At 38.8% G+C, this 24,338-nt stretch overlaps 1 protein-coding gene across 6 annotated transcripts; it reads right to left on the bottom strand.

Annotated features, from left to right (window-relative positions):
• Positions 1-8,324: 8,324 nt before the first annotated feature.
• On the bottom strand, positions 8,325-23,183 carry LOC115222870 (protein PFC0760c). Of its 6 annotated transcripts, none has more exons than XM_036511938.1 (5): positions 22,802-23,183; positions 18,660-18,728; positions 13,308-13,432; positions 11,339-11,529; positions 8,325-10,621 (listed from the first exon to the last, which is right to left on the bottom strand). In XM_036511938.1, the coding sequence occupies exons 3-5, from the start codon at positions 13,410-13,412 to the stop codon at positions 10,468-10,470; spliced, it is 450 nt and encodes a 149-aa protein (XP_036367831.1). In that variant the 5' UTR covers positions 13,413-13,432; positions 18,660-18,728; positions 22,802-23,183; the 3' UTR covers positions 8,325-10,467. The 6 variants fall into 5 exon arrangements, with proteins under 6 accessions (XP_036367831.1, XP_029649096.1, XP_036367832.1 ...); XM_029793236.2 differs by having other exon boundaries at positions 22,802-23,182; XM_029793238.2 differs by lacking the exons at positions 18,660-18,728; positions 22,802-23,183 and adding an exon at positions 21,488-21,504.
• Positions 23,184-24,338: the final 1,155 nt, after the last annotated feature.

The following is a 24,338-nucleotide window of genomic DNA, read 5'->3' as shown; positions in this document are numbered from 1 at the left end:
AGTAGCTTGTTTACCAACCACACAGTTCCGGATTCAGTCCCACTGCGTGGCACCTTGGGCAAGTGTCTTCTACTATAGCCTCAGGCCGACCAAAGCCTTGTGAGTGGATTTGGTAGATGGAAACTGAAAGAAGCCTGTTGTATATATATACATATGTATGTATATGTTTGTGTGTCTGTGTTTGTCTCCCCCCCCCCCAGCATCGCTTGACAACCGATGCTGGTATGTTTACATCCCCGTTACTTAGCGGTTCGGCAAAAGAGACCCCGATAGAATAAGTACTAGGTTTACAAAGAATAAGTCCTGGGGCCGATTTGCTCGACTAAGGCGGTACTCCAGCATGGCCTCAGTCAAATGACTGAAACAAGTAAAAGAGTAAATAGTAAGTGTATATATATGTGTGTGTGTGTGTGTGTGTTTGTATATATATGTGATTATAAGGAAAAGTTTTTCTCCATTGCATAGACTTCGCTTTGAAGTGCTCCAGATATACAAACCTGAGGTGTTAGAATAATGTAGAAGAATCAAATTTAGGCAAATCCAATTTACATATACATTTATATTTATTCAGCCCTAGACCCATCATGCATGAATTCCTCCAAAAGTATATTCAGTACAACAAACATATTAAGAGCATATGAAGTAATAATACACTAAAAATGAACATGTAAAAATATATAAATATATACATTATATATTGTAAAAATAAATACATATATAAGTCAACTTAGAGATTATAAAACAAAGTCATTAAAAAGGGCTTTGTATCTCCTCCAACCATTCAAAAATACTTCCACTCCCTGGTCTTTTGCATATAGCTCTATAAAAACACTCAGTAGGTAATTCCCATTAGAAAAACATGGGACATTTGAGCTTTTCTAGAAATTTATTTTCCCTGATGAAGGAGATGGTGTCCAGTAATGAATGCAAATGTCTTTTTTATAACTGGACTCCCAGAAACGGCCGTAGGATTATTAACACCCAAAAACTTTTTATCTTATAGACTTTGTTTTATAATCTGTAAGTCGACCTATATATGTATTTATTTTTTTCAGTATATTTTTAATGTATATATCTATATATTTTTATGTTTGATGTATTGAATATACTTTGGGGGAAATTCATACATATTGGGTCTATGGCTGAATAAATATAAATATGAAATGATTCTTACTTCTACATTATATATGTATGTATATATATAGAGAGAGAGATTCAGATGAATATGGTACTTAAGTTGAGGTACCAGAATTTAGTATGGTATTATCAATTTCAACATAAGGTGATTAAAATCAAAATAAGTTACAACTATGATGTTGGTACAACATGTTCTTTGTCTGTCTCCTTAACTTCTTGGAGATTTTAGGTAAAATTATACTGTGTCCTTCTGTTCTAATTTAATTAAATTCTATGTCTTTGTGCAGCTGAAGATTGCTCTACATTTTAAACTGATGTGATGAAATGATTGCATTGTTCAATTAAATGGAGTTGCATGAAACGATCGTACTGCATTACCTCCGGATATCCTTGTTACTTATTTTGATTATATATATATATATATATTTATTTTATAGAAGGAGCTTCTACAGGACTAGAACTGTTTCATTCAAAAGAAATCATCAAGCTTCCTGATGATTTCTTTTGAATGAAACAGTTCTAGTCCTGTAGAAGCTCCTTCTATAAAATAAATTAATTTACTCTGCTATGTATTAAGTACCTTATTTACTGTGGTTAACCCCGACTCAACCCGGGACCTACATATATATATATATATATATATATATACGGCAGGCTTCTTTCAATCCACTCAAAGATTTGGCCAGTCTAAAGACACTTGCCCAAGGTGCCACGAGGTGGGACTGAACCTGGAATCATGTGGTTGGAAAGCAAACTTCTTACCACACAGCCACGCATGTGATGATGTTTCATTAGTAAACTGCTCCATTTCCTACAGCCTTATTATAATCATTGAGACAGATAACCTTACCCGCCTCTGAATGAAAGAATACCCTTTCAGTAGCACAACTGATGTTTAGTTTTATCCACCCAAGCCCCTGAGAGTATAAAAGGGTGGGTGATTGATTTGATTTGGGTTGGATTTGAACTATATAATATATCACAGTTAGCTCCCTTTGTACAATTTTTTTTTTTAATCTGAAAACGATTTATATTCTCATTTTTGTTTTATAATCATATTAATAGATTCTAAAATGAAGTATTAGTAATGTGTGTGTGAGAGAAAGAAAGATGGTGGTGCAGGAAGAAAGAGATAAGAAGTGAGGCAAAAGAATAAGCTTCTACTGAATGATTTTTATCTGCTGTTGGCATATTTCTGTGCTTTTTCAGAAATACGCAGTGGAGGTGCGTGGCTTAGTGGTTAGGGTGTTGGACTCCTGATTGTAAAATTGTGGTTTCAGTTTCTGAAGCCTCACTAAGGACATGTCAAGCAACAGGTTGTTGTGGCAATTTACTGTACTTGAGAAGACACACCAACCTAAATAAAGCTATAGTGAGAGAAACCCTCTTCAGTCATGACTTACCATGGGATTGCACCTAGAAAGTTACCCTCCCAGGCACAAGTCCAGGCAAGGTTGTTTGTAGAAGACCAGCAGTTACCCATGCATACTGGCCTCCCCTCTCCACACCACCAATGTTATCCAAGGGAAAGGCACAGGGCGATATAGCTTGGCACCTGTGACTGAGTGAACTGGAGCAATGTGAAATAAAGTGTCTTCCTCAAGAACACAACACGCAGCCCGGTCCGGGATTCAAACTCACAACCTCACGATCGTAAGCTCAATGCTCTAACCACTGAGCCATGCACTTTCACGCATATAGGCATATTGTTTGCAGGTGCTGGTGCCATGTAGACGCCCTTGTGCCAGTGGAAGGTAAAAAGTACCCAGTACACTCTGTAAAGTGGTTGGTATTAGGAAGGGCATCCAGCCATAGAAACCAGCCCTTAAGCAGACAGTTGAAGTCTGGACAGCCCCTTTCAACATGCCAGCATGGAAAGCAGATGTTTAAGGACGATGATGGTGACTGGGCTATGCATTGTGTCCTTAAACAACTGTGCTTTAGTCTTTTTTAACTGTCCCAAAGTTACGCAGTTTGTGACCAACTTTATTGAAAGCCTTTGCAAAGTCTACATATTAGGCACAAGCATGGCTGAGTGGTATGAAGCTTGCTTCCCAACCACATGGTTTTGGGTTCAGTCCCACTGTGTGGTACCTCAGGCAAAGTGTCTTTTACTAACGCCTTGAGAGTGGATTTGGTAGACAGAACCTGAAAGAAGCTTGTCATATATAAGTGTTTGTGGCTGTGTTGACGTCTCCATAACATAGCGATTCAGCAAAAAGGACCGATAGAATAGGTACTAGGCTTTAAGTACAGGGGTCAATACAGTTGACTATCAAATTCTTCAAGGCAGTACCCCAGCATGGCCACAGTCTAATGACTGAAACAAGTCAAAGAATAAAAGATATGTCACAACCACATTCAGTACCCAGTCATAATACTGTTGAAGCTGTGAGGCAGATCCTCCTTGGATGGAAACCATGCTCTTTATATAAAATTTTCTTTTATTTGTCTCAGTCATCTGACTGCAGCCATGCTGGAGCATTGCCTTTTAGTTGAAGAAATCGACCCCCAGGACTTACTCTTTGTAAGCCTGGTACTTATTCTGTCAGTGTCTTTTGCCAAACCACCAAGTTACAGGGACGTAAACACACCAACATTGGTTGCCAAGCGATGGGGTGGGGAGACAAAGACATAAATATATTACATATATATATAATATATACACAAGCTTCTTTCAGTTTCCATCAACCACCTTTCAGAAGGCTTTGATCGGCCCGAGGCTATATTAGAAGACACTTGCCCAAGGTGCAATGCAGTGGGACTGAACCCGGAACTATGTAGTTGGGAAGCAAGCTTTTAACCACACAGCCAAACCTGTGCCTATATCTCTTATAAAAGGCAGATTTTCTCTGCCTGTGACTATGTTTCTTTTTAATACAATTGTACAATATAGAATTTCTTCAATTGGAATTTACCTATGATTTTTCAAAGTAGATTCGATTGGGTCATGCCATATAAATTTTTTTCAATTTGAACCCCAATTAAGCAAAAATTCGAGAAAACTAAATATTTTACGATTTGCCTCTCTCATTTCAAGTGCTTCACTCCTTCTATTACCACACTTTCTCCTACTTTCTCTTTGCAAGTGTACCTTAAACCACTACTCAAAAAAAATACAGAGGAAACAGAAACAAATAAATACATAACGATTTACTCCTCACACAATTTCTTCAATTGGAATTTACCTATGATTTTTCAAAGTACATTCCATTGGGTCATGGCATATAAATTTCTTTCAATTTGACCCCCAATTAAGCAAAAATTCGAGAAAACTCATTATTTTACGATTTCCCTCTCTCACTTCAAATGCTTTACTCTTTCTATTACCACACTTTCTCTTTACACACATAGACACGCAAACATATACATATATGACAGTGACAAACACACGTGTGTTTGTTATTAGTAAAAAAGGTGCCAAACACAATTCACTTTCTCATTCGAACACATTTGCAAACACACACCAACAATTCACTGACATATGGTGAGTAGATTGCTAGCCACTCACATTATGAGTTACACTATTACACCAATTGTACTGGGACTGTTGTCTACTTCCCGTTAGTTTTTAGTGTCGAGGAAACAAAACTTTCTCGAGAAAGAACAAAAAAAAACACTCCTACATTTCACAAAGGACTTGAAGAAACAATAGGAAGTAAGTTCAGTTGAAGAAAAGAGACAGATTTAAGGAAAGACGGTCGAATTGCCATGATAACTCAACAGAAAAGGTAAACTGGTTTTTAATTTACTTTCTGTCGCTAAGTTTTCGTAGTATTAATTTGCGAGTGTACTTCTGTTGTCAATTGTTGAAAGAAAGAAATTGTAAGCTAAGAAGGTGTGTGTGTGTGTGAGTGTGTAGGAAGTGAAGGATAAAAATATGGCAAGAAGTGGACAGATGTACATATATACATACATACATACGTGTGTGTATGTATGTGTATTAATGTGTGTGTGTTATCTCTCTCTATATAAAGCTGAAGTTGTCTGTGTGCGCCAGGTTTGGTAGCCTTCAACTAACACTATCTCCTCCGAGACCCTGCGGCGCAAGTTGACCAAAATTGAGAGTATGATACAAGAAGGGTTGCTCTTCCTTCCGTAGAAGATAAAATTCAAATCGGACCATGTTAACACCAAAAATTATTTACATCAAAAAGGTGCTTTTTTCTATGAAAATTCCTATTTTTTACGACTTTTTCACTGCTGTGTCGCCAACCAGAAAAATGTTCACTTGAAGAGAATAACAGGCTACATAATGCAAAATTTTTACTTTTCAAAAATTCCAATTCCAGCGGGTTGAAACAAACCTGAGCGACTCCCGGCAATACTGCTAGTATCTATATATATAGAGAGAGAGACAGAGAGCAGTTCAGTCTAATGAAGGAAGGACATTTGCTCAAGGTGCCAAGTAATAGTACTGAACTCAAAGCAAACTCTATAACCACAGTTAAACTTGTGCTCATAAGTGAACTAATTTCAATAAAAAGAATACTGCCATTGAGGTAGCAATGAGTGACTCTGAGTAAGTTTTAGCAATGCCAACACAACTGGCCTTGAACTAGCCATGCAATCTGTTAGAAATAGCAGTCAAATCACAACCTACTATATTAAAGAATGCAAAAGACTGGTTGATTTATACCTAGATACACTATCTAGCAGAAAAGTTAGTAAGATCACAGCATGGAACATCTTCCATCATAGGTTTACTCAATCAGTTTGCAGTGGAGTAAATCTGCAGCCAGTGAAATTTTTCTGAGAGTTAACTGAAAGCTGCTTCATATGAGACCTGCTCTCTCTCTCTCTCTCACTTTCACTTTCACTTTCTGCAAGATGGGACTTACTTAAGCCCTTTGATCCCATACAGAGTATAAGCCATCGATGATTCTGAGATATTTGGTGCCATGCTGTACTCAAGAAGATCTATTCACCTTAGCATAAGTGATGCTAGTACTGGTGCCACATAAAAGGCACATGTGCTGATGCTGTGTTAAAAGCTCTGGTGCTGATGCCACATAAAAAGGACATCCAGCCACAGAAACCATGTCAGAACAATGGAGCCTGGTGCAGTCCCTGACCATACCAGCTCCGGTCAAACCATCCAGCTCATGCCAGCATGGAAAATGGATATTTAACAATGATGATGATCATGGTCTCAACTCTGGTCTACTCTTGCCCAGGTCTTGTTGGTTTTGAATCAACGTCAATGTGTCTGAACCTTGCTGCTTTCTTCTAGCTGGTTGTATAGGCCTCTAAACGAACCCATTTCTACTTCTGGAAAGATGTGGTCCATATTAGTCTGGTTTTCATCCTTTGACCTGTGCAGCATGGGAAGCCCTAGAAAGAGCTTGCATATCACCGGCATAGCTTTCAAGGGAATTGTGTGAACCAGCAGCAGCACAGAAGTTCTTTTTTACATGGCACAAGCACTTACAAGCCCAAAAGATGAAGAATGCTCAGCCAGAGAGGATTGATACCAGAGAATATGAGAGCTGACATTTGGAGGGGTTTTTATTTAGTGTTGTTCAAGATTAGGGAGGATGAGCAATGACACTGTTTCTTTGATGTGAACAGTGGTTATTTTACTGTGTCGTTGAATCAACCACAATACTCACCTGGTACTTATATTATCAACACCAGAAGCATTGAAGCAAAGTCTACTAAGATATTGACTAACAGGATCCTTAAATGAGATTAAAGAAGGTGAGGTATGAAACTGTTTCTTTGATATGAGCAGTCATTGAGTCATTGAATCAGCTACAGAACTCACTCCAGATATGGAAGCAAAGACAATTGAGCAGTGATTTGAGAACAGAAGAACTGGATTATTATTAATTATTGCAACATGTTTAACAACTATTTTCCCTTCTCCACTACCTTAACAGAGGTTCTGATCAGAGATGTATCCAGGTTTTAAAGTTAGGGGAAGCGAGCACATAAAAAAAAAGGTGCTGTGACACATACCAAACAATTTTTACCTCATTTTTCTTATATTACATGAAATATTTCGTAAAGTATACTAGCCATCTCAATATGGCTAACCACAAAGGGTGGGTGTTACTGTAGCTTTTAGCCCCAAGAGATCATTGTCTCCAGCTGGCTTTAGGCACATTTTCTGCGCTCTTATGGTATTTGCAAAGGGAGGTCATCTTGTTCAGAGATTTATTATTGCATGAAATATTTTGTTAGTTATAAAATACATAATTGTATTCCACATGTATTAATTTCATGTTTCATTAACTTACAACTGCTGACACAGGTGTGATGTGAGAAAGAGGAAACTCCACAGCATCGTCCAGTGTTAAGATGTCTGGGTTTGTCTTGGTTCTTCAAATGTCAGCAGCCACCAACAGATCACAGGAAATCAAGCAGACAGTTTAAAAACACAGGTGGGTATTCAAATAAAGTAATGACTCCAGAAAATTCTTCCAAGGCCATGTGATTAACAAAAAAAAAAAATTATAAAAAAAGAAGATAAATGATGATAAAAGTATTTAAAAATTGTTGAAAAGGTGCCAATTTTGAAAAATGTCATGAGGAAGCAGTTCTCCCCTTGGTCCCCTATTAGCAATGCCATTAGTTCTGATATAATGATTATCACATGACCAACCAGACCATCAGATGTTGCTACACATCGCTGGTCACAATGCGTTCGCATTGTTTTAGCCTTCGAATGACGCCACCCCGCTGGCTAAGCGAGCAGGCCAACAGAAGAAAGAGTGGTGAAGAAGTACAGCAGGGATCACCACCCCCTGCCGGAGCCTCGTGGAGCTTTTAGGTGTTTTCGCTCAATAAACACACACAACGCCCGGTCTGGGAATCGAAACCGCGAGTCCGCTGCCCTAACCACTGGGCCATTGCGCCTCCACATAATGATTATAATTATTACAAACTATATTTTCTATTAAGACACTTAGGAAATCTCTCCCTAGCTATGTTTTTCTTTTGCAGATGTTTTAAGGTGAATGTAGCCATATCTATCTCACCAGTCTTGAAGTACCTGAGTCTTAGAAAAAAACTAAACATATCTCTCTTACACTCTGTGTCAATCTTTTTTAATTAAATGTTTAACAGAATTAAGTTGCGATGGCAGTAAATACAAATATAAAAAACTGACTGTATAGTATTAAATGAAAAATAAAATGTTTTTGCTTCCCCCCATCTATTTAAACACATAAACACCATGTTTTATATTTTTCTTTACTTGCCCTGTAGCAATATTGACAATTAACTTACACAATTATCATACACACTTAAAAATACTGAATTGTGTATTTCGGTGTATTTTCGATTGAAGACGTGGTGTATAAATGACATGGAAGTAACGTAAACATACAAATACAATATCATAAACAGGATGAAAAGGAAGAGGAGGATAAAATTCAGTTTTACTTAAATAAGATAGTGTTAAAAATAACTTTTGTTTAGGTCTCAATTCTCACCGATTTATTCTTCGTTTTTTGTTTTCAGTTCTTGAAGAGCTGTTATTATGTTTATTCCTAATTTTAGTTAACGTTTCATCCCCTAATAAACTCCTTTTTTTGGAAGGTTGCCCTGAAATATGTTCACTTCCATGCTTAGTGCTAATGTGTGAAGGTGAGAATTTGTCCTTGGAAAATTGTTCTTCATCATGATCATCATCACGATCATCATTACAATCATCGTCATCATTATCATCTTCATCGTCATCATCTTCATCATCGTCGTCGTCGTCACCATCATCATCATCGCTCGCAATCCCCCCCTTTTCTAAGTCTACACACTCAGTTTCTGACTGTTCAGTGACTGCATGTAAATCACTTTGTGGCTGAGGAGAAAATGTTTTGAGAGAATTCTGATCTTCTCTCAGACTGTCATTACTGCAATATTCCTCATCATGAGTCTGATAGATATCAACTAACTGTGTTGTATCTTCACAATCTTCATCTTGTTGCCTTCTGTTATGGGCAGCAATTTCTTGTGATAGTTTTTTTTTCATTTCATTCAAAAACTCAAGGCTGTGATTCTTTGCTAGTGTGTCATCTTGGATAGGATTTTCCACTGATACTTCATAATCAGGTTTACTTGGTGAGAAAAGTTTACGAACAGAGGCTTTCTTCCTTGTCATGGAATCATCGCAGTCAGAATCTTTACTACTCAATGATTCAGGTGCCATCGAGTTTGTCACACTGCTAGAAAAGCAAGGAGTAATCACAGAAGAACGAGAATCTTCTAAATTAGATTTGCCAAAACACTCAGTAACTATAGGTTCCTGATTATTCAATGTGACTGAGGTCTTTTGTGAAATAACAGGTGAGAGGTTTCTATCACATTTAGTTGTCAGTTCTGGTGAAGTTACAACTGGATCGCACATTTTACTGCGATGTTTGTCCGTTGGAGAGACTTTTCCAGTAGAAGATTTAGAGCTCTCTGCATCAGATCCTGCAGATTTTACTGACAGTTGTGTTACTACACTGATTGGTTCTACAGATTGCTGGCAATCAATCAACTTAGAATCTTGTCTCTTGGCATTACCGAATTCACTGGAGTCATTAGATAAATTGTGCTTTTCTTTGAGTGGAGCAGTATGAGATTTTGTAGTCTCAGACCTCAAAGATAATTTTTTTGTAGACGAAGGCATCCTTTGGCAGTGATGTTGTTTACTACCTTCCCTTTTATGTTCTCTTGAGGAATTTTCCATTTTTATATTTGAAGAATTAGTTTTATTTCTGGAGTGTCTTGATGGTTTCCTTTCCAATAATCTATTATCTGTTGTTTCAGGCTTTTGCAAATCTCAACTAGAATGTCATTCCTCATATCTTCATTCATTCTGCCTTTGTTCTCTTGAGCCAGAATGCTAGGAATATTTCCTATCACTTTCTTTGAAATCTCTTCAATCCCTGTAACAGTTGATTGTGATATGTTTACTGCCTCTTGAGTTTGAACATTTAATTGTTTTCTATAAGCTTCTTGTGATATTCAGTCAGGCAGGGAAGTTATATTTATGCTAGCAGGTTTTCTCAGGTCAATACTTTCAAATAATGGATGACGTACAAAGACTTCTTGTAGGAACTTTTATCAGCAGCAGTTTTCTCTGTTTCACATTTAAAACGATTTAATTTTGAATTTGTAGAATGTGGGGTATTCAGTGTCTGTGAAGAAGTTGTAATATTTTCGAATGTAGGTGATCATACTGAATCAGAAGGCATCAACTTTGCACTTGGCACAGTAGGAGCTATGCAATGAGAATTGGGTTCAAACCTGTTTTGATGATATAAAATACCTTCAGAAATTTTTGAAATAATAATCGAATCACTGGAGGTATAGGCGGAATGAGATTGTGTACGGAAGTTGTCAAAATGAGTACATATGTGGGGATTTCTCTTTTTCATAAGAGTTACGTCTATAAGTTTGTGAAGGCTTGCTGTTGCTCTGATAATCACCGTTCCATTTTGAATATCCCGACTGTCTTTTCTTCAGATAGTTTTCTTTTTCGTAAGATTCCAATCTGGAAAGTGAACCAAAAATCAGAATATAAATAGGTGTGTTGCATTGTAAAATTATATTTTCCACAATCAAGACACACAGACATTAAATAAGTTCTACAAATTAGTTGATTGGTTCCTACGTATTCAAGGAATTTTGTGATGAAAGATTTAAATTCATCATATTTATCTCTATATTGCCCACTGGGGGCTAAACATAGAGGGGACAAACAAGGACAGACAGGGATTAAGTTGATTATATCAACCACAGTGCGTAACTGGTACTTATTTAATCAACCCCGAAAGGATGAAAGGCAAAGTCAATCTTGGCGGAATTTGAACTGAGAACGTAATGGCAGACTAAATACCGCTAAGCATTTCGCCTGGTGTGCTAACGATTCTGCCAGCTCGCCACCTTAATTTAAATTCATCATACATGAAATGCACCCACTACACGGAGTGGTTGGCGTTAGGAAGGGCATCCAGCCGTAGAAACACTGCCAGATCAGACTGGGCCTGATGCAGCCTTCTGGCTTCACAGACCCCAGTTGAACCGTCCAACCCATGCTAGCATGGAAAGCGGACGCTAAACGATGATGATGATACTATTTGCTTCATTATCAGGCTTGTGAGTTGGTGGTTAGGCTATTCGGTGTAACATGGCGACATCCAGACTCCACCTGTCTGTTATAGAGTCAATAAAAAATATTACGAAAAGACAAATAGACCAACAAACTTACTGTTCTCTTAAAGACTCAATATTATCGTTTTTCCTTTTGATTTCTGTGCATGCAGTTTTGTACAGCATCGATATATTCTTCTGCAAGTATACGTTTTTCTTTTCCAGTAACTCCATAGCCGCAGTGCGTTCTTTCACAGTATTTTCCAAAGTAGCAATCTTCTGCAGAGCTTCCTGGTATTTTTGTTGCAACTAAAACAAAAAATAATTTCATTAGAGAGTCTCAAAAGTGGTTGGGCATCAAAGACATTAGCTAGGGTATCTTTATTTTTTACTCATTCCAGTCACAGGACTAAGGCCATGCTGGGGCACCACCTTGTAGGATTTCTCTCTCTCTCTGTCTCTCTGTATATATATATTAAAATATATACATACACACAGATATACATATCTACATCATCATCATCATTGTTTAACGTCCGTTTCCCATGCTAGCATGGGTTGGACGATTTGACTGAGGACTGGCGAACCAGATGGCTGCACCAGGCTCCAATCTTGATCACCTGGCAGAGTTTCTACCGCTGGATGCCCTTCCTAACGCCAACCACTCTGAGAGTGTAGTGGGTGCTTTTACATGCCACCGGCATGAGGGCCAGTCAGGCAGTACTGGCAACAGCCACACTCAAACGGTGTTTTTTACATACCAACCAGCACAGGAGCCAGTCGATTTAAGCAGGCCTAATCTGCAGCTAGCCATGAATCTCCAAGCTGAGCTGAATATCTCAGACATTTCCATGAACAGAAACCATGAAAATTTAGATTGATGCCCTTTGGTAAGCTATCATGGTAGACTAAATTACAATACTTACCTTAACACTACCAAATATCATTACTAACCTCCATCATCACCAGTTGTGTCCATCCTTAATAACACTACCCAAAAGCTGACCTTCAGCATATAAGTCACAGGGTGATTTTTTGAGGGAATTTCAAGGAAAAAAAGTGCACTTTATATGTCAGAAGTTATGGTATCTATATATAAGAGGATGCTGAAAAGTTCCTGGTTTTGGGTGAAAGGAAAGACAGGAGAATCAGTTGATTATGATTTTACTTAACATATTCCCCTCTCAGATTCACACACTTATTGCAGCAGTCCTTCAGTTTTTCTTAGCCCTGTAAAAGAACTGAGAAGGTTGGGCCTCCAACCAGGCCTTTCATGATACCCCTTAAAGCCAGAAAATTTTCAGCACCCCCTAGTATATACATATATATAAAAGAGAGAGAGAGTGTGGCTTCTTTCAGTTTCTGTCAACCAAATTCTCTCACAAGGATTTGGTCAGTCTGGGGTTTTGCACAGTGGGACTGAACCCAAAGCCATGTGTTTGGGAAGCAAGCTTCTTACCACACAACCATGGACATGTAATGTAAACATACACAATGGGCAAGAAAAAGAAAAAAACAGAGGGGCACAAGTTGTTAGGGTTAGCCCCTTGATATAACAGATCTTCTATGGTCAAAGACATTCCAGCTGAGACCATCCTGTCTTTTTAGGAGTATCTAGTACTACTATGCATTTGCCACAAGGTCCAGTCCTTGTTGCAGTATAGTGGTTTATGTGCTTCAATGACCCTGAGAGCCGTGGCACAAGCTCTTAGGGTCAAAGATTAAAGGCCAATCTGATATGGACTGCTTCTCCCCGGGGGTAAAAATAGGTTTGCATAGGGCCTATACCGGCAAATGAAAACTAACAAGTCTTGGGAGAGGAAGGATTTCCCATCACCCCATGATGCAGCAACATCTGAAAGGCTTCAGAGTCAACTCCCCTTTTGAAGCAGGGATCCAACAGGAGAAGTAGAACAGACAGGTGAGGGTCAAGAACAGTGAAGAAAAGTCATCAATGACCTATGATCCATAGGGAGTGGGGGATTGGAGTAAGTGAATAAGACAATATGTATCTAATTTTTCGGTCCTGATTTTAAGGGGTACTAACACTTCTAGAAGGAGGAATAAATATTTGTGTTTCCACCTACCTCAGCAAGAGATTCCTTCTCACATGCAAAGTCTTCCTCGAGGATGTCATCATAAAGGTCAAGGTCACCAGTAGTTTGTCGATCAATGAAGTCTGATACACTCATCTTTGCATGTCAGCTATGGACTGCAATGACAAATTGAAGCAACATCGTTAACAAAAGGATAAAAACCCATCAAACAGAAGCAACCTTAGCTTCATATAACACACACATACACATAGTATACTGCTACACAACTGTTTATACATACATGTATGCACTTCACAGCAATAATGCTTTCAAATTTTGTCACACTCTTTTACTCTTTTACTTGTTTCAGTCATTTTGACTGCGGCCATGCTGGAGCACCGCCGCCTTTAGTCGAGCAAATCGACCCCGGGACTTATTCTTTGTAAGTCCAGTACTTATTCTATCGGTCTTTTTGCCGAACCGCTAAGTGATGGGGACGTAAACACACCAGCATCGGTTGTCAAGCAATGCTAGGGGGCCAGACACACAAACACACACACACACACATACATATATATATATATACGACAGGCTTCTTTCAGTTTCTGTCTTCCAAATCCACTCACAAGGCATTGGTCAGCCCGGGGCTATAGCAGAAGACACTTGCACAGCATATTTTTCTTATTGAAGAGGGCATAAGAAGAATAGGAGCAGAACTTGGTAACTCACTCTTATATGTATCAGCTCTCCTAACCCTTTAGACCCTCTGGAGAAGCCTCTATCTACCCATCCCTACAGAACATTGAAGAGATGGAGGATATCGTGGCCTCGTGGCAGAAACGCCCGTAAGGAAGTGATCTTTTACTCTTTTATGTATTACTGAGAGAAGCACTCCGTCGGTAACGACGATGAGGGTTCCGGTTGATCCGAATCAACGGAACAGCCTGCTTGTGAAATTAACGTGTAAGTGGCTGAGCACTCCACAGACACATGCACCCTTAACGTAGTCCTCGGGGATATTTAGCATGACACAGAGAGTAACAAGGCCGGCCCCTTGAAATACAGGTACAACAGAAACAGGAAGTAAGAGTGAGAGAAAGTTGTGGTGAAAGAGTACAGCAGGGATCACCACTATCCCCTGTCGGAGCCTCGTGGAGCTTTTAGGTGTTTTCGCTCAATAAACACTCATAACACCCGATCTGGGAATCGAAACCATGATCCTATGACCGCGAGTCTGCTGCCCTAACCACTGGGCCATTGCGCCTCCACTATGTATTACTAGTATATATTTGTGCAGCACACAGTCTTTGCATGTGTATGTATTCTTATAATACTTCCTTATGTTTTAGAATAAATAGACACAATAGAATGTCTACCGGCTAATGTATGTCAATTTTATATCCTCTCCATTTTCTTTTTTGCTTTATAAATTATAATTAAATTAAAATATAATTAAATTTATATTTTTGCCTTATAAATTAAGGGTAAACCACTTTGTACACCCACCCATATATGACGCCCAACTGCAAAATTGCCACGCAATAACCAGCTATTGGGTATTAATAATTGGGTACACTACCAGCAGCATATTGGCTAGGTACTATCCCATAGTTGGTTGGCTTGCCAACCAATAATTCCCACGGAAATAAATAAATATATATATATATATTTAGGCTCTGGGATTGAAATTCCCTGTGGACCAGTGTACCCTGTAAGTTTCATATTCAGTTTTGGACGCTGGTAGCGCAGCGCTTGGAATTTTTCAGCATTAAACTGCATACTATTATCCTTAGCCCATCTGTAAATTGAGTTCAACTCCTGCTGCAGATGTGCAACATCACTGGGGTTCTGTATTTTCTACGAGACTTTTGTATTGTCTGCATAGATTGTAAGGATGGCTATCCGGGCATATCTGAGAGAGCCACTATAAACAGCAGTGGTTCCAAGACAGTGCCCTGTGGAACACCGCTCACTATTTATGTTTTCATAGAGGTGGCTCCATTAGCCACAACTGCCTGAGTTCTATCTTTCAGAAAGTCATGTAACCACTCTCCAAGTTTTCCAGCTATGCTGAGATCACGCAGTTTGTGGCATATCATACCATGATCTACTTTGTCAAAAGCTTTTGCAAAATCAAGGTATATTACATCCACATTCGAGTTCTTGAGTAACTGCCTCAACACCCAGTCATAATGTTGTAAGAGCTGGGTGAGGCAGCTGCTACCTGGTCGAAAGTCATGTTGGGTATCACTCGGCAAGTTATTTTCTTCAAGGATTGCAATTAGTTTCCCTCTGACTATCTATTCCATGACTTTGCTGATGTGTGAAGTCAGAGAGATAAGCCTATAGTTTTTGGCATCTGCTCTGCTTACTCCTTTATGTATTGGGCATATTATTCCCTTCTTCAGCTTGCTTGGCAGTTTGCCATTTGTAAGAAAGCTCTGGAAGAGAATCTGGAGGGGTTTTGCCAGGGCATACTTACACGATTTGAGGAGGATTGCTGGGAAACCATTAGGATCAGCAGCTGAGTTTGCATCTTCTTCGCTAATGTCGATGTATTCCATTGTAACTATGTTGCTGGTTATAGGTGAGGTGGCAAAAAAGTCCACTGATTCATTCACTTGTCTGTGTTCCAACGGAGTGGTAAAAACACTTTTGAACTGGTCATTCAGTTCCTCACTGATCATCATTGGACTGTCTGTAAGGGAGCCATGCTTCTGGAAGAGGAGTCCTATTTTGCAGCATACTGAGGCTGTTTCTTTCGCGTAATGAAAGAAGGCCTTTGGGTTTGACTTAATGTTTTTTATAACCCAAGCTTCTTTGTCTGCTTTCTTCCTCACATAGGATTGTTGCAGCCTATTTTTCAATCGCCATCAGTGTTGTTTTTAAGTGGGCCCTTTTGCCACTTTTGGGATGTTGGTTGAGCCGATTTGCAACCTTCATCCATCGTCTCATGAGGATCTTCCTCTCCCTTGGAATCTTGTTCCTATTTGTTTTGGCCTTGTGCTCTGGGACATATTTCTGGTATATGGCTTGCACAATAGAAATAAAACATTCTCGTTTCATGTCAATGTCTGGTGTGGAGAGACATTTCAGCCAGTCCTCTCTGAGGATCGCTTTTTGGATCGATTTCTAATCTGCTTTCTGGAAGTTCAGATTGGAGAGATTTCGGGTGCTTCCTTTAGGCTGTATGTCTCTGGGTACTTTCAGCCCAAACATAGACAGTTCTATTATTTTGTGATCCGAGACTAATGTCGGTGTCACTTTCACATCATGAATGATGTCCATATTGTTCGTGAAGCAGAGATCCAAAATGTTATTCACCCTAGTTGGTTTGAGTACAGCTTGCTCCATGAATAGGACATTGGTGAGGTTGAGCAGGGACTCCACCTGTGCTTGCTTGCAATGAGTCATTCCTGAGAGTACGAGATCTTCGGACCATTTGACGTTGGATAAGCTGAAGTCACCCATAAGAAATATGGTCACGTGGTGTTCCAGTTTTATGAGAATTTCTTTAATTCCTGTGAGGCAATCTTCAAACTTGCCTATGTGGTTTGGTGCATCCAGTGGGCAATATGTATGGCATATTACCATATTATGTTGTCTTGCCTTTACAATTAGAGTGTCACATATCGAATTTGAGTATGACAGTAAGACCTGGGGTGTGAGGTCGCCACGGATGTATACAGCAACTCCACCATGGTTCCTTTCCCTTCTGTCTGTTCGCAGTATGGCATAGTTTGGTATGTGTACTTCTGCATCCTCTATATCAGGGCTGAGGTGAGTTTCCACGAGTGCTATGCATAGGGCTTGATTGCATACAGCAAGATCTCTCACGAAAGAAATTTTGCTTTCATCATGATGCAACAGGCCCCCAATATTTAGTAAAAGTATTGGTGTGACAACTGTGCAGGCATTAGGGGAGGCCATCCCATGTCTGTTGACTGTGGTAGTCTTGCACAGTGGTGGGCAAGATTCTTTATTTGTGCTTGGTATAGCCAGGACAGCTGCTGCACAATTTTTTGCACCATGTATATACATATATAGATATTATATACATATATATATATATAATATACATACACACACACACACACACACACACATATATATATATATATACACACACACATATATAATTATATATATATACACATACATACACACATATATATATCATCATCATCATCGTTTAACGTCCGTTCTCCATGCTAGCATGGGTTGGACAGTTCGACCGGGGATCTGGGAAGCCAGAAGGCTGCACCATGCTTCAGTCTGATCTGGCAGTGTTTCTACAGGTGGATGCCCTTCCTAACGCCAACCACTCTGTGAGAGTAGTGGGTGCTTTTTCGTGCCGCCGGCACAGGTGCCAAGGGGGCTGGCAGCAGCCATGATCAGTTGGTGCTTTTTACGTGCCACCAGCACAGAAGCCAGTCAAGGCGGCGCTGCATTCCGCCACGTTCGGACGGTGCTTTTTACGTGCTGAAAGGAAGCAACAGAAAGTAACAACCACACTCTTACCCGCGCGTAGAGCGGGTCACCTTCAGCTAGTATATATATATATAGGTGTGGCTGTGTGGTAAGTAGCTTGTTTACCAACCACATGGTTGTGTGTTCAGTCCCACTGCGTGGCACCTTGGGCTGGTGTCTTTTACTATAGCCTCGGGCCGACCAAAGCCTTGTGAGTGGATTTGGTAGACGGAAACTGAAAGAAGCTCGTCGTATATATATATATATATATGTGTGTGTGTTTGTGTGTCTGTGCTTGTACCCCTAGCATTGCTTGACAACCGATGCTGATGTGTTTATGTCCCCATTACTTAGCGGTTCGGCAGAAGAGACCAATAAAATAAGTACTGGGCTTACAAAGAATAAGTCCCAGGGTCGAGTTGCTCGATTAAAGGCGGTGCTCCAGCATGGCCGCAGTCAAATGACTGAAATGGGTAAAAGAGTAAGAGTATATACATACATACATACCCACTTTCTCTATCTCCTTCCATTCTGGTCACTTCAGAAATGTAACCACATGTGGCCCATTGGTGATTTTCCTTTGTTTTTGTTTGGACTTCTCCCTTCTTCCCGACAAGCCATGCTTGAAACATTAAAAACTCTCTCCTTTCACCAAATGTCAAACTAATGTCTGGTGCATGTACTCATGTTTATTGTGTATTCATTTCATTTTGATTGTTCGTTCATTGAATTGACAAGATATATATGTACTCACACACACACATCATGTATGTATACATACACACACACACATAAATATATATAATTATAAATATATATACTTATATATATATATATAAGTACATATATATATATATTATATATATATATATTTATACATATGTAACCATATTGTTCTTCAAAAGAGACCAATAGAATAAGTATTAGGCTTACAAAGAATAAGTCCTGGGTCGGTTTCTTCAACTAAAAGGCAGTGCTCCAGCATGGCCACAATCAAAATGACTGAAACAAGTAAAAGAATATATATAAATATATATATATATATATACATATATATAAGTATATATATACAAATATGTGTATACATATATATAAATATATATATGAGTGTATTTGCTTGTGTGTTTGCACACATGGCTGTGTAGCTGTGTCTGGATGTCACATGATAGTTGTTTAATGAGCATCATCATCATCATCATACAAACGAGATTGTTTTCAGCCTTCTGTGAAAACATGTCTGATCATAGAGGAAATATTAACCCTTTCATTACCAACCCGGCCAAAACCGCCTTTAAAATCTTCCACCAAACCTTAGTCACATTTCATGTTCCTAACACTAGCTTAATGGTAACTAAGTTATTTTACTAAATTCTTTGTTATATTTAAAATAATTGAAAGAAACACAGAGCGTCTCAAAATAAATATGGTAATGAAAGGGTTAAACAGCTTGCCAACAGCTAAGGCATCCAGCTGTAGAAAAATCTGCCTCAGCAATTTCTGTTTCACCCATGCAAGCATGAAGAAGTGGACATCCAATGGTGATATAAATCAGATGCAGCTGTGTGGTGTAAAATTTGCTCTCAGGTTTAAGCCCGCTGTGGCACCTTGGGCAAGTGCCTTCTACTATACCCAAAGGCCAACTAAAACCTTTGGAGTGGATTTCGTAGACAAAACTGCAAGAAACCCATCATATAAGTTTTTGTGTTACTGCTGTCTTGTCTTAATGTAATATTTGTAAAACAAATATCACCAGGCGCAGGAGTGGCTGTGTGGTAAGTAGCTTGCTAACCAACCACATGGTTCCGGGTTCAGTCCCACTGCGTGGCATCTTGGGCACGTGTCTTCTGCTCTAGCCCCGGGCCGACCAATGCCTTGTGAGTGGATTTGGTAGACGGAGACTGAAAGAAGCCTGTCGTATATATGTATATATATATATATATTTGTGTGTGTGTTTGTCCCCCTAGCATTGCTTGACAACCGATGCTGGTGTGTTTATGTCCCCGTCACTTAGCGGTTCGGCAAAAGAGACCGATAGAATAAGTACTGGGCTTACAAAGAATAAGTCCCGGGGTCGATTTGCTCGACTAAAGGCGGTGCTCCAGCATGGCCGCAGTCAAATGACTGAAACAAGTAAAAGAGTAAAGAGAGAGAGTATCTTGCAATGTATGTCCCTTGTTTCCAATCTTCCATGAAGACATGTCTGGTCATCGGTAAATATTATCTTACTTGGAAATAGGTGAGGGTTGGCAACAAGAAGGACATCTGGCTGAAGAGAAATTTGCTGCAACAAATTCCATCTGACCCCACACAAACGTGGAAAAGTGAACATTAAATGACGACGAATGGTTGAAATTAACAGAGACAAATTTGGAAAAAGTGTTTCTGTACCATGTTGAGACATGAATTCTGTTGCGAACCGACAAAATAGCTGCTAAATTAGCAGTTGCAAACATAGGCGACCCGCGAGTCAAATTTGGTGCACAGAAATGTACAAGCTATCCTCCACTGGCTTAATTTTATTAAATAAAAAAATATTGTATTTTAATTTTAAAATATTCTGCATAGTCCCTAGAGCAAGATTATTCTACTATCGCCTCAGGCCGTTCAAAGCCTTGTGGGTGGAACTGATAGTAACTGAAAGAAGCCCGTCGTACATACATACATGTGTGTGTATGCTTGTCCCTCACCACCGCTTGACAACGGGTGTTGGTTTGTTTACATCCCTATAATTTAGCAGTTAGGCAAAAACAACATCCGACAGAATAAGTTCCAGGCTTTATAATGTACAGCTGGTATTTGTATGCCTCGAACGAAATCGTTTTTATCTGACTTTAGTTTAGAACTTATGAAAACAAGATCCTCCGTGAAATAATCTCACTAACCATTGATATTATCAAATATGTTTCTAACAGGCAGGATGAGAAAAGACTGGACGACATCGCAATTTTCTCTTCCACCCGGGGTGCGACATGCTGTGTTACCGTCTCCATTGGCAACTTGGTGAACTCTGCCACAGAATCGGGCTCTGTCACTAGGCAGGTGATGGATCACACCACAAGTTCACTCTGACAGGTTTCTTTTTGAATCTAAGGCTCTTCTACCGCGCCATTTTATCTGCTGAGATTGTAAGGCATTTTACACTAGTGATTCTCACCCGGATTCGATATAAATTTTTGCGGGGGTTCACGTAACAAAAATCATAAATTGGGGATCCACAAATGTATTTTAATGGTTCCTGAAAAAAACGTTGCTTTAGATGTGTTGCAAGGAACAACTAGGTTCCTTTCTCCAACATTTTACCTAGTTCACCCTACACAATGTGTGAAAAACAAAATAGAAATTATAAAAGAAGTTTCTATAAAACAAGTTTTTCAATACCGAATGGCTATGGGGTCCACCACAATAAAATAGTAATCAAAGACATCTATAAATAAAAAGAAATGGTTGGAAACTGATTTATGCGACTCACTGCAATGCTTATTTCACAATAGGCGCAGGAGTGGCCCTGTTGTAAGTAGCTTCCGGGTTCAGTCCCACTGCGTGGCACCTAGGGCAAGTGTCTTCTGCTATAGCCTCAGGCCGACCAATGCCTTGTGAGTGGATTTGGTAGACGGAAACTGAAAGAAGCCTGTCGTATATATGTATGTGTGTGTCTATGTTTGTCCCCCCCACCATTGCTTGACAACCGATGCTGGTGTGTTTACGTCCCCGTCACTTAGCGGTTCGGCAAAAGAGACCGATAGAATAAGTACTAGGCTTACAAAGAATAAGTCCTGGGGTCGATTTGCTCGACTAAAGGCGGTGCTCCAGCATGGCCGCACCCAAATGACTGAAACAAGTAAAAGAGTAATAACAAAGCCATCTGTGTATATTTCATGTATATACACTGACTATAAGTCTTGCATTTATCTAGAGATAATAACATCTTTTATAGACCTGCTTAATTATAAACATAATAAATATCAGAGAGACGGAATTAGAAACTGGCCTAGCATAGTGTAAACATTAAGTATGTATGCTACAGATCATAATAAACAGGCTGGGAAGATTATTTCACTGAGCCTGTCTCAGTAGTAAGTTTTACACTAAAATCAAATAAAAACGATTGTGTTAAACGATCACAAAAACGAACCATTCTGCCCCTCGTCCTTTTTTGTCTCTCCACTAATATTACTTTATTGTGTGTGTGTGTGGTATATATGTTTGTAAATATTCTAAGATATCTATAATCCCACACAGCTAAACTAAAAAAATAGAGTGTAGTTTTAGATTTAGCGCGCTCTTTCATAGCGAATGCTTTCTATCATGCAATAAGAGACGACTGCTAATCTTTATAGTTAGGTCCCCTTTGTGTTATGAAGACCGCAGAAATGACCAAAAGTTACAGTAAAATATTTTAAAGAACATAATCAATTGCTTCTGATAGCGTCCTTGATGAATTATCGTTTAGCTCCAACTTAACCCTGGTCGAGTAATCAACGATATTCCAGCCATAGTTATCAACGTCTATTTCGTACATCCACGTATACGTTGTCTAAAAAAAAAGTGTGGTTTTCAGGGAAATTATTAATTAATTACATGGTGACTGTCTCATTAGCTCGTGTCCTTGAATGGAGTCAGCATGTTGCGAAGTCGCAAGTCTTTCCAAAAGATATCGGTGACGTAAATGGAAAGAAATGATTTCAACCAGACACAACCGGACACCTTACTTCATTCAGTATAGCTTTTAATGGTTCAACTTCAGTTCCGCATAACATTATGTACCAATGATTATTGTTTACATAAGGGTTTTACTTTGAACTCGGCCTGTTTTTTATTTTGATTCAATGGTAATAATTTTGTTGGTTGGGTTCGATGCATTGGTTTACTTACTATAAAACTGGATGAGTAACGCATAAATGCGAAACGGTTTCAAATGGGAATCGAAATCGGTTTGTCGACTGGATTCCGCGAGATTTCAAATGCCACATCGCAAGGACCCGCAAAATACCAGTAAATCAATCAAACGAAATAAAATACAAAATAGGGTAAAAATACGAGAATTTTTAGCTGGTGGGGGGCTTTATAGTACATACCTGAGAATTTGCGCAGTGTTTCGAGATCTATTTGGTATTCATGTATACAGTAGTCATGAGAGATTGGCAGAAGATTGATGTGGTGGTGGTGATTAATAACGTAGATACAGTCATCGGTATTAATTATGAGACATTAAAATTATAAAGATACAAATGCAAGTAAAAATGGAGTAAAATCATTCGATGGTGATGACTTGAGTTGACAAAAATGATATTTAAAAATCAGATGATGGTAATATTCCCAGTAAACAACAGAGAATATACATCTATATGCTTTGATTTCCGCAAATCCATAATTGTTTGCGTTTGTTTCTTCCGTTGATCCATCCCCCAACCTCAATACGCGCCTTATTTATTTATTTTTTAAAGTCCAATACATTAGCCTCGTTTTAGAAATATTACAATATCGCTTAGTTTCTCCATACCGTATGTGAGTGTGTGTGTGTATTTCTTTATATGTGTATGTGTATCTGTGTGTGTGTGTGTCTGTATTTCTATATATGTGTTAGTGTATATCTATCTGTGTGTGTGTGTCTGTATTTCTATATATGTGTTAGTGTATATCTATCTGAGTGTGTGTGGTTGTAGTTGTGTGTACGTGTTTGTGTTTATATCTATGTGTGTATTTGTATGTAGTTGTGTCTATGTGTATGTGTATCTGTGTCTGTATTTCTTTATATGTGTTAGTGTATATCTATCTGAGTGTGCGTGTGTGTGGTTGTAGTTGTGTATACGTGTTTGTGTTTATATCTATGTGTGTATTTGTATGTAGTTGTGTCTATGTATCTGTGTGTACGTGTGGGCGCATCTGTATGTGTATGTTGTCTCATGTTGAATGAAATGGGTCTTAATATTTCCATTTTTCATTAAAATTTCTCCTCCCTAATAATAAACGGTAAAATACTCTCTCTAAATCGTACAGCCATTCACATAAGATATTTCAAAGACCGCACAGCTCGTACAGAAATACTGGCAGGAATCGGTTAGTTAGGGTTGGCCATGTCGAAGACAATGAACCCCAATCAAGAACCGAAGTACTTTTTTAAAACATTAATTTTTGCTCTGCTAAATAAAAAAAAAAGCAAGTTTGCAACAACAATCTTTGTCACGTTTGAATAAAATAATGCAAAAACAGCAAATTTATTATGAGAGTTTGAAACAATTTAACGTAGCCACACGAGCCTGCGGCCCAGTTTCGATTCGACTTCACGTCTTTTGTTAATCACTATGGCTTAGAGATAAAATGCTGGGGGCTACTGTTCGGTTAGTGTAGGAGTGTCATATATGTAACATAACGAGTTGAAATATTTCGATCATTTGAGATGATCCTAGCAATTGGTAAGTACAAATTTTAGTTGTGTTAAAAGCTAAAAATAAAAAAGGTATTAGTTGATCGAACAACTCATAATAGTTTCTGTCTCTCTTTTGTCCATGCTAGATATCACTACTATTGTTTAAACTCTGTCTAAACAATTTTTGGTTACATTGTAGCGTGCGGTCAACCTAACCATTTACACTTTAACATGCCGTCTAAATC

This window comes from Octopus sinensis, linkage group LG21 (genome assembly GCF_006345805.1).
Source record: "Octopus sinensis linkage group LG21, ASM634580v1, whole genome shotgun sequence".
Lineage (NCBI taxonomy): Eukaryota > Metazoa > Mollusca > Cephalopoda > Octopoda > Octopodidae > Octopus > Octopus sinensis.
Note: the sequence above shows the minus strand (reverse complement) of the source record. Positions and strands in the feature narration are given on the sequence as shown.

Bases quoted from the DNA above. Each gene is read 5' to 3' on its own strand.
- LOC115222870 (XM_029793236.2), bottom strand. From the start codon at position 9,814: ATGGAAAATTCCTCAAGAGAACATAAAAGGGAAGGTAGTAAACAACAT.